The sequence below is a fragment of the Chlorocebus sabaeus genome, chromosome 24 (assembly GCF_047675955.1).
Source record: "Chlorocebus sabaeus isolate Y175 chromosome 24, mChlSab1.0.hap1, whole genome shotgun sequence".
Lineage (NCBI taxonomy): Eukaryota > Metazoa > Chordata > Mammalia > Primates > Cercopithecidae > Chlorocebus > Chlorocebus sabaeus.
Window position 1 is genome coordinate 31,300,813 of NC_132927.1, and position 14,770 is coordinate 31,315,582.

At 42.3% G+C, this 14,770-nt stretch overlaps 1 protein-coding gene and 1 pseudogene across 1 annotated transcript in view; one reads left to right on the plus strand and one right to left on the minus strand.

Moving 5' to 3' along the window:
* The window catches only part of GCH1 (GTP cyclohydrolase 1), a 51,278-nt gene that overhangs the window by 2,406 nt on the left and 34,102 nt on the right, over positions 1-14,770 (minus strand). Inside the window, exons 3-5 of the mRNA XM_037984003.2 lie at positions 11,991-12,046; positions 2,682-2,713; positions 1,369-1,453 (exon numbers count right to left, since the gene is read on the minus strand). Of these exons, the coding sequence (XP_037839931.1) occupies positions 1,369-1,453; positions 2,682-2,713; positions 11,991-12,046 (173 nt within the window). The remainder of the gene's footprint in view (positions 1-1,368; positions 1,454-2,681; positions 2,714-11,990; positions 12,047-14,770) is intronic.
* LOC119619187 (U6atac minor spliceosomal RNA) lies at positions 11,504-11,618 on the plus strand (annotated as a pseudogene).

Here is a 14,770-nt window from a genome sequence, read left to right on the forward strand (position 1 = left end):
CCTTAAAGCATCCAAAAAGGGGAAAAAATGGAATTTTCTTCTGGGGTGAAAGAAATACAAAAGGCATACAAAGATACTTAACTTCTAGATCAAAAGAAAGTCAGAATTCTCACTTGCTCTGCCTTTAGGACCAAGACAGCACTATGCAAGCCTAGGTGTTGAGATAAATGCTCAGGTATACTGGTGTTACCAGGCAGAATTCAGATAATGGTGACCAGGGATCCTGTCTGAGCAACCTGGTGACATTAGACACCAGACATAGAACAGAGTTCACACCATGTCACAGAACACATATGAACTCTGTCCACACAACAGCTGCAATTCTCTTAACTCATCCTAATTTAAAGAAATCTACCAATTCTTGGCTTTATTTTTGGCTTTATTTTTTAAATGTGTGACAAAATATTAGAAAAACTCGGCTTGGAGCAACAGAGAGCTAAAGAAGAAATCAAGAGAAGACATAAAAATGGCTCCTGGGGCTAGGCGCGGTAGCTGATGCCTGTAATCTCAGTATTTTGGGAGGCTGAGGCGGACAGATCACCTGAGGTCAGGAGTTTGAGATCCCCAGCCTGGTCAACATGGTGAAATTCCATCTCTACTAAAAATACAAAAATTAACTGGGTGTGGTGGTGGGTACCCGTAATTCCAGCTATTTGGGAGACTGAGGCAGGAGAATTGCTTGAACCTGGGAGGCAGAGGTTGCAGTGAGCCGAGATTGTGCCACTGCACTCCAGCCTGGGTGACAGAGCATGACCCTGTCTTGAACATTTTTTAAAAAATGGCGATTGAGCTGGGCGCAGTGGCTCTTGCCTATAATCCTAGCACTTTGGGAGGCCGCGGAGGGTGGATCACGAGCTCAGGAGTTTGAGACCAGCCTGGTCGACATGGTGAAATCCCATCTCTACTAAATATACAAAAATTAGCCAGGCATGGTGACACGCACCCATGGTCCCAGCTACTCAGGAGGCTGAGGCAGGAGAATCGCTTGAACCCAGGAGGTGGAGGTTGCAGTGAGCCGAGATCACGCCACTGCACTTCAGCCTGGACAACAGAGCGAGACTCCATCTCAAAAAAAAAATAAAAAAAGGGCTATTCATCATGTAAATCTCTATACTTGTGCTTATAACTCCCTATGCCTCCACAAGCCCCATCCTACCCTCAGAAAAATACTTCTTCCGTACTCTGTTCCTATATCAGTAACGCAGTAAATGAAAGTGGTAAAAGAGCTTTAGGCTCAGGGATGGAAATCTACAGTTATTATGTCAGTTGTGTGGCATCACCTGGTGCTACAAAATATGAGAAGCATTAAATAGCAAGATCACTTCTAGTGCACCATTATGATGTTACTAAAGGCAGATGCAGACTTACGTTGCTTCAACCACTACCCCGACTCCAGCAGGCCGCAAGGCTTCCGTGATTGCTACAGCAATTTGTTTCGTAAGGCGCTCCTGAACTGTGGATGTGACAAGGAGCTCAGTTTGAGAGTCTGACACAAACAGCTGGAAGCTTTTTCTGTCTCTAGAACATTTGAAATCTTAGAGAACAGACTTCTGTGAGATTTAAGAGCCAAGACACACCAGCTTTTACCAGTCTGCTTTGTCTGCTGAGTGGGCCACAGAGAGGCCCGGATTCAACTCCCTCACCTGAAGTACAGGGCTAAAGAGATCTCAGAACCCCTGAAGCCCTCCAGCATCACTAGGGGAAGGAATTAGAATAGTAATTATCTCATAGCTGTGCAGTAAGAACAACACAGTACTGGTTACCAAGCACCTCCATGGAGGTAAAGTAGTGCAGCAAATAAATAGCTTGCAACAGGGTTAACAAAGGGGCTGCAGTCCGATTATTGAGCTGTACTTAGAGCAATGTTGAAAACCAACAATTTAACCTAAATAATATAGTTCCTGTCCTGAATAAAATGACTTGTCTTTTAATTCATACAAGAGTATCCATTGCAGCACTGCATCTATTCAAAAACTGATGAAACCCCCCAATGTCTATCAGAGCAGGTATAGGTTACACCAAGCCATGGCATATACAGAATTCTAGACAGCCACCAGAATGAATGATAGTTATATGGATGTGGTAAAATTGTTTAAGATTTGTTAAATGAAAAAAAGCAGGGCAAAAAGCAAGGCCGATTACATATAAAATGAGCCCATTTTTGTTTAAACATAATCCAAATAAATTGATTTGAAAACGTAGGTATATGCAGGAAAATGTGAAGGAATGTGCAAATACAACAGTGATTTCTTCTGGAGGCTTGAAACAGACTTTTTATAGTCCTATGAGGTTTTACATTTTTATAAGTCATACTTACTACACTTGTAATAAAACAAAAAATACTTTTTGTGTAGGAAAAATGTTTTCTGTAGCCAGGCACAGTGGCTCACTCCTGTAATCCTAGCACTTTGGGAGGCTGAGGTGGGTGGATCACCTGAGGTTGGAAGTTCGAGACCAGCCTGACCAATATGGTGAAACCATCTATACTAGAAATACAAAAATTAGCCAGGCATGGTGGTGCACTCTCGTAATCCCAGCTACTTAGGAGGCTGAGGCTGCAGTGAGCTAAGATTGCACCACTGCACTCCAACCTGGGTGATAGAGAAAGACTTTGTCTCAAAAAAAAAAAAAGAAAAGAAAAAGTAAAATGTTTTCTGTTAGTAAAGATTTTTAAAGCTTACCTTGTAGTCTTCTACTATAGATTTCTACAATCCTAGAAAAGAAAGAATTGTTTTAGTTAATCATAAATCATTTGAAGCAAAATTGATAAGGCTTCCTCATAAAACAAAAAGGACACTGTTGAAGCAACAGTGGGCTGCAGGAGGGGATAAAGCTTATGGGAAGATGACAGAAAGATACAAGTAACACAGGGAGATGTAGTCTAAAGTCTACTTGATTGGATGGAAGGATGCAAAGTATTGTTCCTGGGTATGTCTGTGAGGGTGTTGCCAAAGGAGATTAACATTTGAGTCAGTGGGCTGGGAAAGGCAGACCCACACTTAATCTGGGTGGACACAATCTAATCAGCTGCCAGCGAATATAAAGCAGGCAGAAATACATGAAAAGGCAAGAGTGGCCTAGCCTCCCAGCCTACATCTTTTTCCAGTGCTGGATGCTTCCTGCCCTCAAACATTGGACTCCAACTTCTTCAGTTTTGACACTTGGACTGGCTCTCCTTGCTCCTCAAGCTTGCAGATAGCCTATTGTGGGACCCTGTGATCATGTAAGTTAATATATAATAAACTCCCCTTGAGATATATATATATCCTATTAGTTCTGTCCCTCTAGGGAACCCTGACTAATACAGAAGACCACCAACCACTACAGAGTGGTGCTTCCTGAAGTCCCCAGAAAGAGAATTAATGAGTCTCCAAGTGTGACATTCACTTAGGAAAAACACAGAGATAAGTAACAAAATTTTAAAGCTCCAAATCATCAATTTTAGATCATGTCTCAAGTGCTCTGATTAATCATATTGTTTTATCAGAGCTTCAAATTCAAGTTAAAAATAAAAAGACTTTGTTAATTAATAGCACACCATGGTCAACTACTATACCAACTAAACCTATTGGGGGGCAGATTAGAACTGATTAGACTTCTTCAGACACCTCTTCATAAGACAGGTTTATCTAAGCATTTAGTATGATTAACCCGCAAGAAATAAAAGCCTCCTGATCTTAGCTTATAGCACAATCTGTCAAGTGATAAATTTTCCTTTTTTTTGAGATAGAGTCTTGCTCTTGTCGTCTAGGCTGGAGTGCACTGGCACGATCTCGGCTCACTGCAACCTCCTCCTCCTGGGTTCAAGCGGTTCTCCTGCCTCAGCCTCCTGAGTAGCTGGGAGCAGCCTCCTGAGTAGCTGAGTAGTGGGACAGGTGCCCACCACCACACTCGGCTAATTTTTGTATTTTTAGATTTCACCATTTTGGCCAGGCTGGTCTTGAACTACTGACCTCAGGTGATCTGCCCGCCTCGGCTTCCCAAAGTGCTGAGATTACAGGCATGAGCCACTGTGCCCGGCCTATTTTTTAATACATAGTAAATCCCTGCTTAAAGTCAACAGGTTCTTGGAATCTATGACTTTACTAAAACACTGAGAACAAAACCAATTTTACCCTAGGCTAATTGATATAATAAGAGTTAAGCTCCTACAGCATATTTCTGGTCACAAAAATGTCAACAAACTTCTAAATAAACACAAAAACACTTCTAATATTAAACACTAAAATACATGTGAGTGATACAGACATTTAAGAAAGATTAATGAAAAGATACTGATTTCCCCAATTATTCCAGTTTAAGGTCTCAAGTGGCTGGAGCTTCTCCTAGCAGTTCAGGGTGCAAGGCAGGAACTGACCCTGGACAGGACGCCATCCCATTGCAGGGCACACACATTCACCCACTCTCACTCAGCCTGGGACCTCACAGATACGCCAAATCACCTAACGTGTGCATCTTTGGGATGTGGGAGGAAACTGAAGCACCTGGAGAAAACCCACAGATGTGGGAGAAAACATGGAAACTCCACACAGACAGTGGGTCCCAGCTAGGAATTTTTTTTTCTCAATCATAATGAAATGACATTGAATGAAACAACATTATTCCAGGACTGCTATATGCCAATTTGCCTAAGTCATTTCGCTTCAAGTTGCAGTCTCCAAGAACCCATCGACGACGTAAAGTGAGGACTTACTGTATTTGTTTTATATCCTATCTCTGACAACTCTGCTATCTGCCCTCTTCCATCGTGTTCATCCGACTCGACTCATGGTGGGTTGTTCATGCTTCTTGGAACTTCATCTTTGGGTATCCTTTGAAGCCTGGATAAAAGTGCATCAGAGAACATGCACTAGCTTCTGCTAGCTGCCTACAAGGATACCTCTATGGAGTCGTTTTATTTATTTATTTATTTACTTACTTATTTATTTATTTTTGAGATAGAGTTTTTGCTGTTGCCCAGGCTGGAGTGCAACGGTGTGATCTCGGCTCACTGCAACCTCCACCTACCGGGTTCAAGCAATTCTCCTGCCTCAGTCTCCTGAGTAGCTGGGACTACAGGCGTGTGCTACCACGCCTAGCTAATTTTTGTATTTTTAGTAGAGATGGGGTTTCACTATGCTGGTCAGGCTGGTCTCGAACTCCTGACCTCAGGTGATCCACCCGCCTTGGCCTCCCAAAGTGCTGGGATTATAGGCATGATCCACCACGCCCGGCCTTATGGGGTCGTTTGAAACTAAATTGCTTTCTAGTATTGTATTTCCATAAGGAAGTTTAAAACTTTTTTCCATTAAATTATTAAATTATTCCATTAAATTATTCCATTTGATTTTTTGAAGGCCACACAGGTAGTACAAATTCTGATCCCAAACTTTATGAATGTGTCTATTAGTTCTTTTTTCTTTTTCCTGCTCTTCCTAGAATAACGCTCGCTAATAGGTAAGTATCATCCTTGATCTGGGATGGGAATAGGGAGGACAGAATCCAGACTTTGGCTTTAGTGCTAATTCCAGTGGATTATCACTAGAGTTGCCTCATGCTTCCCCCAAACTGTAAAATGTACATATGCATTATATCTTGATATGCTGTACCAAGAGGGACATTATTACAATCTAGTTCACCACACTCAGGATCAGTAGTTGTCAATTTTAATCTAAACCATTCTTACGTTCTTGGACTAAACATCCCTGGGTAATGTTGAAAACAGTACTTCCATACAAGCCTGACATTTTAGGATTCTTACAACTACATTCATCAGTGAGATTTGCCTATCATTTTTTTTAACGCTATGCTTATCAGGCTTTGTTATCAAGAATAGGCAGCTTCATCAAATTAATTGACACTTCACAGGTTTTTCTATGCTCTTGAATTATTTATACACATGCAAAATTAGTGGTTACTTGAAAGCTTGAAAAAACACTTATAAAACTGACTGGGTACAGGCACTTTCCCCCAAAACATGAATTTGATCTTTTCTAATGGTTATTAATGTATGCAGGCTTTCAAACTCTTGGTCCATTCCTTTCTCTCCCCATCTTTTTAAAAAACTTCCTCATCAAGATGTAAAGATTTATAAAGCATATTTTTAGTTACATATCCTCTCCTTCCTAGATATCAGACTCCCCAGCAACCTATGATACAAGATTTTCAACTTGTAGATTTGTGATTTCTATTCTTTGGGGTTTTTCTAAATTATTCTAAATAAGGAGTTTAAACTTGATCTGCAAAGCTGTGGCGAACCACCAAAGGAGCAGCACAATCCAATCCACACTTTAGAAAGAACACCCCAGCAGCTCATGAGGGTGGACTGAAGGACCCTCAGAGATGAGAGGCAGGGAGGAGGCAGGAGCTTAGCACTCCCTCCAGGAGGAAGATAAGAAAGGCCCAGCAAAGACCCACAGCAGGGAGGGCAGGAAGTAAGGAAGTGGGGGTGCTGCCGCCGCGGGCCGTGAGCACACACAGCAGTGGATGGGTTCTGCCTCACTCCTCACCCCAAAATACATTTTTTTTTTTTTTTTTTTTTGAGACGGAGTCTCGCTCTGTCGCCCAGGCTGGAGTGCAGTGGCCGGATCTCAGCTCACTGCAAGCTCCGCCTCCCAGGTTCACGCCATTCTCCTGCCTCAGCCTCCCGAGTAGCTGGGACTACAGGCGCCCGCCACCTCGCCCGGCTAGTTTTTTGTATTTTTAGTAGAGACGGCGTTTCACCATGTTAGCCAGGATGGTCTTGATCTCCTGACCTCGTGATCCGCCCGTCTCGGCCTCCCAAAGTGCTGGGATTACAGGCTTGAGCCACCGCGCCCGGCCCCCAAAATACATTTAATGCGGCCATACAAGTACCAAAAAAAAAAAAAAAAAGTTTGTGACTACAGAAAAGTTTTAAACTTCTTTATGGAAATACAATACTAGAAAGCAAAACCAAAAGACAAATGACGAGCTGGCAAGCATTGTCTGTAGCACCTGACTTGACTGCTTTAACATTCAGAGCTTGTCCAAACCAAGAATAAAAAGACAAGCAACTCAGTGGAAAAATTAACACTGGGGCTAAGAACAGGAAGTGTGTGAATAGATTCAACCTTGCTCTAGTAAGGAAATGCAAACTAAAATAGATACTATGTTTTACTTATCAGTTTGGCAAAGATTTAAAAGTGTGATGAAACTTAGTGTTGGCCAAAGTGTGGAGAAACATACACCACGCTTTGCCTATGTATCAATTTATTAGAGTATAAACTGGCAGGGTCTCTTCGGAGAGCAATTTCATAATATCAAAAATTCGGCTACCCTTAACCCATCAAGTGCCATACTAGTAATTTATACTTCAGATAGATTCAAAGCACACAAAGATAATAAAATTTGTTCACCAGGGTACTTTTTTACTTTTTGGCAAGTCTCAAACTGCAAACTGTACTTATCTACAGCAAACACTGGTTAAATGAATTATATTAATCAAAGAAATATTAGGTAGCTATGAAAAGAAACTTGGACTTTTGGGACTAAAAGATATCCAAGGAACTTTGAGGTATTTTAAATTTTTAAAAAGCTGGTCAGGGCCGGGCGCAGTGGCTCACTCCTGTAATCCTGGCACTTCGGGAGGCTGGGGCGAGCAGATCACCAGAGGTTAGGAGTTCAAGACCAGTCTTGCCAACATATTGAAACCCCATCTCTACTAAAAATACAAAAATTAGCCGGGCGTGGTGGCACGTGCCTGTAATCCCAGCTACTCAGGAGGCCGAGGCAGGAGAATCGCTTGAATCCAGGATGTGGAGGCTGCAGTGAGCCCAGATAGTGCCACTACACTCCAGCCTGGGCAACAGAAAAAAACCCTGTCTCTAAAAAAAAAAAAAAAAAAAAAAAAAACCTGGCTTGGTGCAGTGATTCATGCCTGTAATCTCAGCACTTTGGGAGGCCGAGGTGGGCTGATCACTTGAGGCCAGGAGTTCGAGGCCAGCCTGGCCAACAGGGCAAAACACTGTCTCTACTGAAAATACAAAAATTAGCCAGGCATGGTGGTGCACGTCAGTAATCCTAGCTACTGGGGAGGCTGAGGCAGGAGACTCACTTGAACTCAGGAGGCAGAGGTTGCAGGGAAGTCACACCACTTCACTCGAGCCTAGCCAACAGAGACTCCATCTCAAAAAAAAAATTAAATTTAAAAAAACAAGTTGTAGTACAGAATATAAGATATGATCTTATGTATGTGTTTGCATAAATTTTTTCCAGAAGGATAGTGAAAGAAGTCTCTAGTTCTAACTCTGGGGAATGAAAATAGGTAAAAAAAGGTTTTACTTTATTCACTCATTTGTATTTAAATGCTATGTTGTTTTTATAATCAAAAAAAAAAAAAAAAAAAAGACTGCTCCCTCCCACCTCACCTTTTCCCCTTGTCTACCTCTTACTTCCATCAGTCAATCTGGTTCCCATCCACTGGAACAGGCCTCGCTCCTACCCTCTGACTGGTCTTTGCTCATGCATTAACTATACCTAGAGAAACTTCTCCCCTATTTAGAATTCTGCTCATCCCTCCACCTCTAGGTCTATTCACCTGCCAGGCCACAGCCATCGTGGCTCCTCTGAACCTGGAGCTACAGTAGGCATTTCCACGGCACCTGCAGTCTTGCCCTGTGCACTCTTCTTGAGGGTGGCTGCCATGTCCTGCTTCTTTTGCCTCCACAGTAGCTGGCACAGTGCCCACCAACAGGTCAGCCATGGCTACCGGAGGTACTACAACTCTAAATTCAAGATTTCGTACATTCATTCATTCATTCATTCATTCATTCATTCATTTACTTTTGGTGACACAGAGTCTTGCTCTGTCACGAGACTGGAGTGCAGTGGTAAAATCTCGGCTCACTGCAACCTCCACCTCCCAGGCTCAAGCGATTCTCCCGTCTCAAGCCTCCCAAGTAGCTGGGATTACAGGCGCATGATACCATGCCCTGCTAATTTTGGTATTTTTAGTAGAGACAGGGTTTCACCGTGTTGGCCAGGCTGGTCTCAAACTCTTGACCTCAAGTGATCCGCCCACCTCGGCCTCCCAAAGTGCTGGGATTACGGGCATGAGCCACCTCGCCCAGCCAAGGCTCAGTTATTTCTAAGGGAAGAAAATGAATACATGTTCAATGACTTCAGCAACAAAAGAAAGTTCTATTCAAACTAAGTTTATTCTAGAATTGTACTAGAGTTGAGCCAGATCAACTCACTTCTGGCATTTTCTTGTTACTTAAGGCTTTACTGTTTGATATTTGACTTCACTGGCACTGAAAGGTCATTCATTTAAAGGCAAGCATATAACAAACTTCACATACAAGATTAAAATGAGCAGTGAAGTTTTGCTAAGACATTCAGCTTTTATTCCTCTTCGTTCCCTAAATATTCTTACTTCTTGCTTCTTAAAAAGAATAAGCAGTTGGATAAAATCTTAATCTTCTTTTCTGTTTAATAGACTCTTTTTTCAAATTTTTTGCAAAATATCTGAAAGCAACATACACTTGGTTCCTTGGCTTAGTGTTCCATTTTACTCTTAAATTTTAATCCTATTAGTCTAAGGACAAATTCCCATGCTAATAATCAACTCCTTTGTATTGCTTCATAAAAGCTTAATTATTTGAGATCTTTTCCTCCCACTTCTACCACCAGGTTGCCATTTATTGTATGATCTCACTGAATCACTCTTGAGTCTGTTTCCCATAAAGTGTTAATCATGATCAACAGGTGGTTTTTCAGAGAAGGCTGTTACATCAAGACCAAGGCCTAATGTGATCTGCCAAGCTTTTTTACACTATGAAACTATCCATTACACCTTTCACATATGGACAGTCTGTTATAGGCATCAGCAGTGCCGGAATTTCTCTATGGGCAAGGTATAAAGGTTGGCAATCTTGCTGACAGGGAGGGCGGGCCCCAGGGTACTGGGCCTACAGCTATGTTTGCACAGTAAGCATGCTGATTTCACTTAGACTGTATTTATAAAATGGTAAGAATAACCGATTTTAGTTAAGATACTTTTACTCACAGTTGACATGAAATTGGCTTAATACATTATTAGTTGAGAGTAAGTTACTGGGAAGGGAGTCGTTAATAAAAAGTACAGTAAGACTAATTACTCCCAATCACTACCAATACACTTTTTCTCAGCAACTTTTCAGCACTGCCACCAGGGACGGATTACATGCAAGCAGCCAGAATGTTTCTGGATTTGTGCTAAGAGCCTTATTCCAGTGAAGCAATTACAGCTATGATATAATATCCTTTCATGGTGCCAAGCAGCCCTGTCTAATAAGCAAAATAGCTGAGCAAGAATGAGGTCAGAAACTGAGGAAGTTAAATTTGTCTCTTCTACCCACTTTCTTATTGATCCCCAAAGGAAATGAATGAGAAAGTGAAAATGAAAACAAAGTAAAAGGAACAACTGTAGAGGGTACGTGTCAGATTGCTGGGGTAGTTTTTACAGATTCCAGCACAGAATTGAGAAATATCAGGACCACCATTTCACAACTGTTAAATCCCAGGGCCTGCGTAAAGAAACAGGAACACATCAGAGCCACAGCACAGTCAGCTGGTCACAGAGACTCATTTATTCCTCTTCTTTTATTTTTATTTTTCTGAGATAGGGTCTCACTCCATCGCCCAGGCTGGAGTGCAGTGGCGCAATCTCGGCTCACAGCAACCTCCGCCTCCCAGGTTCAAGCAATTCTCCTGTCTCAGCCTCCCAAGTAGCTGGGATTACATGTGTGCACCACCACGCCCAGCTAATTTTTGTATTTTTAGTAGAGATGGGGTTTCACTATGTTGGTGAGGCTGGTCTCAAACTCCTGACCTCAAGTGATCTGCCCGCCTCGGCCTCCCAAAGTGCCGGGATTACAGGCGTGAAAGATGGCACCCACCTGACACTCATTTATTTCGATTATGATATGGTCACTATAACCTCAAGTTATTCAAACTTAGCTTGATTGTTTTTGGAAAAAAGAGTAGGAACACTTTACCCCACCCTTCAGCTTATTTTTAACTTTCTCTCTCTCTCTCTCCACACAGACACACCTCCCAGTATTTCCTCCATCACCCAAAATTCAGTAACTTTATACAAAGAAGTAACAAGGATATTTAAGGGCAATAAAATATTGGTGGCTGGGGCCTACCAAGATATCTGAACACAAACCCCCATGTTGACTTCCAGTTAAACACAGATGAATGTGTATGTACATCACCTCTCCTAAAACCCAAATAAAAAAGGCAGTAAGGGAATTTTTTAAGGCATGAACCCACAGGATAAGGAACAGAAAAGACTGCAGCGGGAAAGAGAGAAATGAGAGCCGGGAGAGTGAACACTGTATCAGAACAAAACTGCGCAAAGCCAAGGCAGGCAGTCTTGTGTCTGCAGAAACAAAGAACCTAGATGTGAACGGACTGGCCTGCAGGACCCCTGACATATGGCTGGAGGCATCCAGTGCAGAGCAAGGCAGGGTTGAGGCTGGGGATCCTACAGGGAAGTTTCATTACAAGTCTGAAAGCAGTGTTGTATGAAAGGGAAGAAGTTGAGCACTCCCCTTGACAAGGATAGAAGAGTCCTCAAGCCTGACAACAAGTCTGACAGCAGGGCACTGCAGCTAGACCCCTGACCAGCTTCTCCCCCAACCCCTCACTGTTAGCTAAACCCCCCTTAAAGGTTGGTGCTGGACTGAAGGTAAGTTCAGGACCTCTCCAGTCAGAGAAGGCTCTGCAGAGAAAGAGGTGAACTGAGACTTCCAGGATGTATGTATCTGTGGAAGAAAGGGTGGGAAGTGGAAGAGGGAGCAGGCAATAGGGGACAAGAAGGAAGGTGCATCTGTGTTTCAGGTCCTCCGAGTCTGTGCCTCTGCAACTATAAACTTTAAGTTGCAATGTGACTTCCAAGTTAGATCCATACAGGTAAAGAGAGAAAGCCTGATGAGATAGATTCTCAGCAGACGAGGGCAGCTCCTATAAACCTGTATTCTTATTCATTGCACAGTCACACTTACCTTGCAAGTTTGCTGAGGCCAAGGACTTGCTTGTTAGGAAGATAACCAATATGGACCTTCAGAGAAGAGACAGAAATCATGAGCTGAGTAAAAATACAGTGCCTTCTTTGTGACAGAATAAGGAAATACAAAAAGAATATAGCATACTTATATGTAATTTATCACAACAATATATTACCTTGAAAACATCTGGAACTGTCAAGACTTAGAAAATGAAACATTTATATACGTATTTTTAAAATTACATAAATGCAGTAAAAGAAAAATGTGTAAGTATGAGTCTATTAATCAAATAACAAACTTGAAGTACAGTTGTCCGTCGATAAACACAGGAGATTGCTTCCAGGACCACTGTGTATATCCAAATCCTACATACTCAAGTCCCTCAGTTGGCCCTGCAGAACCTGCATATATGAAAAGTTGTCTCTCCACCAATACAGGTTTTGTATCCTGCAAATACTGTACAATTTTTGATCACTGTTTGGTTGAAACAAAAGCCATGTCTAAGTGGACCCATGCAGTTCAAATTCATGTTATTCAAGAGTCAGCTGCACAGCCCTGACACTTACCTGTGAAGTTGAACTCTTGACACAAATCTGAAAGTTTCTTTATGGAGGAGAAACATTCTCAAGACAAGGCAAATGATCTCACAGCAACATTAAAATGTATACAGGAAAGCCTCCTTTAAATGGCAAAAACTGTAAGCATAAGTATTGCCATTCCACACATCACAGCAGTCTTAAGATCCCACCGCAAAGCCCTGTTAGCACAGAAGGTCTCCATGCCCTTTTGTGCTTGGCTTCCTGGTTTCTAAGCTGCTAGAGAGCACCATCCTCCTTTTTTTTTAGAGATGGAGTCTCACTCTGTTGCCCAGGCTGGAGTACAGTGGCCCAATCTCGGCTCACTGCAAGCTCCGCCTCCCAGGTTCACGCCATTCTCCTGCCTCAGTCTCCGGAGTAGCTGGGACTACAGGCGCCCGCCACCACGCCCAGCTAATTTTTTGTATTTTTAGTAGAGGGGGGATTTCACCGTGTTAGCCAGGATGGTTTCCATCTCCTGACCTCCTGATCCGCCCACCTCGGACTCCCAAAGTGTTGGGATTATAGGCGTGAGCCACCACGCCTGGCCCCATCTTCTTAACTGGAGAAAAAGGGCACTGCTACCACCATGGCTTGGCAAGAACCTGTACCCTAAGAACCAAGTTTTATAGAACCCGGTATACAGCCAGGCCATTTCTGTCATCTTAAAGGGCACCAATTAATATCAAATATAAAAGTTACCTCTTTTTGAGCCAAATACTACGTACGAAAAACATTACTTTCCTGAAAAGACTAATAGAGTAAATGGTCACTTGTAGGCAATTAATTAACAAATATAAAATTAGAGACTCAACAGCATCATGGTTTGCCAACAGTTTCATTGTTCACTTACTATTTACATAACTGATCTAGGAGTACTTAGTGATTTTTTCCCCATCCATTAGTACTATGCTTTAGGAGTTTGAGAAGTCCACCTCACTGCCTTCCTGGTTGGCAGAAGGAAAAAAGTAAAATAGCACCTAAACATTGAGTATTTCAAAGAAAACTTAGAGAGTTAAAACTTTCCCATGAACCAACATCTTCTATGCCGTCTGAAATTTTTACATTTCTATGCAGACATAGAATTTGTTTATTGTTTATACTATTTTTGGTCTTAAGATCCTAGGTCATCTAAATGTCCATTTCACAAAATCACTAAATAGGCCAGGAGTGGTGGCTCACGCCTGTAATCCCAACACTTTGGGAGGCCAAGGCAGGTGAATTGCCTGAGGTCAGGAGTTCAAGACCAGCCTGGCCAACATGGTGAGACCCCCACCTCTACTAAAAATACAAAAATTAGTCAGGTATGGTGGTGGGTGCCTGTAATCCCAGTTATTCGGGAGGCTGAAGCAGGAGAATTGCCTGAACCCGGAGGGCAAGGGTTGCAGTGAGCCAAGATCGTACCATTGTACTCCAGCCTGGGCAACAAGAGCAAAACTATCTTGAAAAAAAAAAAAATCACTAAATAATATATTTTTTAAACAAAGGTAGCAAAAACACAAACAATGAGGAAGTAGTAGCAGAAAGCAGCAGGATAAAATGGTGGCAGGCTGAGTACAGAATCAGTGCCTTAGATCTGGCTGCAGACAAGCCACTAACTATCTCTATCTTCTTGAACAAGCCATAGGCTTTCTGTGTCTAATTTGCTCACCAATAGATTCCCTTTCAAAGATTCCTTCATTATTAATTGCAGGATTACCAGATACGGTATGGCTCCTGATGTGATGTATCTGGGTTTTCTGATTGTTTTCTCTTCTTTTCTTTTTAGAGACAAGGTCTTGTTCTGTCACCCAGGTTGGGGTACAGTGGCATGATCATAGCTCACTGTAACCTCAAACTCCTGAGCTCAAGCAATCTTCCTGCCTCAGACTCCCAAAAAGTAGCTAGGACTACAGGTATGCACCACCACGCCCAGTTAATTAAAAAAAAAAAAAAATTATTTTGTGGTAGAGACAGAGTCTCACTACGTTGCCCATGCTGGTCTTGAACTATTGACCTGAAGCTATCCTCCCACCTTGACTTCCCAAGTCACTGGGATTACAGGCATGAGCCACCTCACTTGGCCCTGATGTGACATAATATGAAGTCTTCAGCACCCTTATGAAGTACTACTTTTCTTTCTTTCTTTTTTTTTTTTTCTTTGAGACAGGGTTTCACTCTCTTGCCAGGCTGGAGTGCAGTGGTGTGATCTCGGCTCACTGC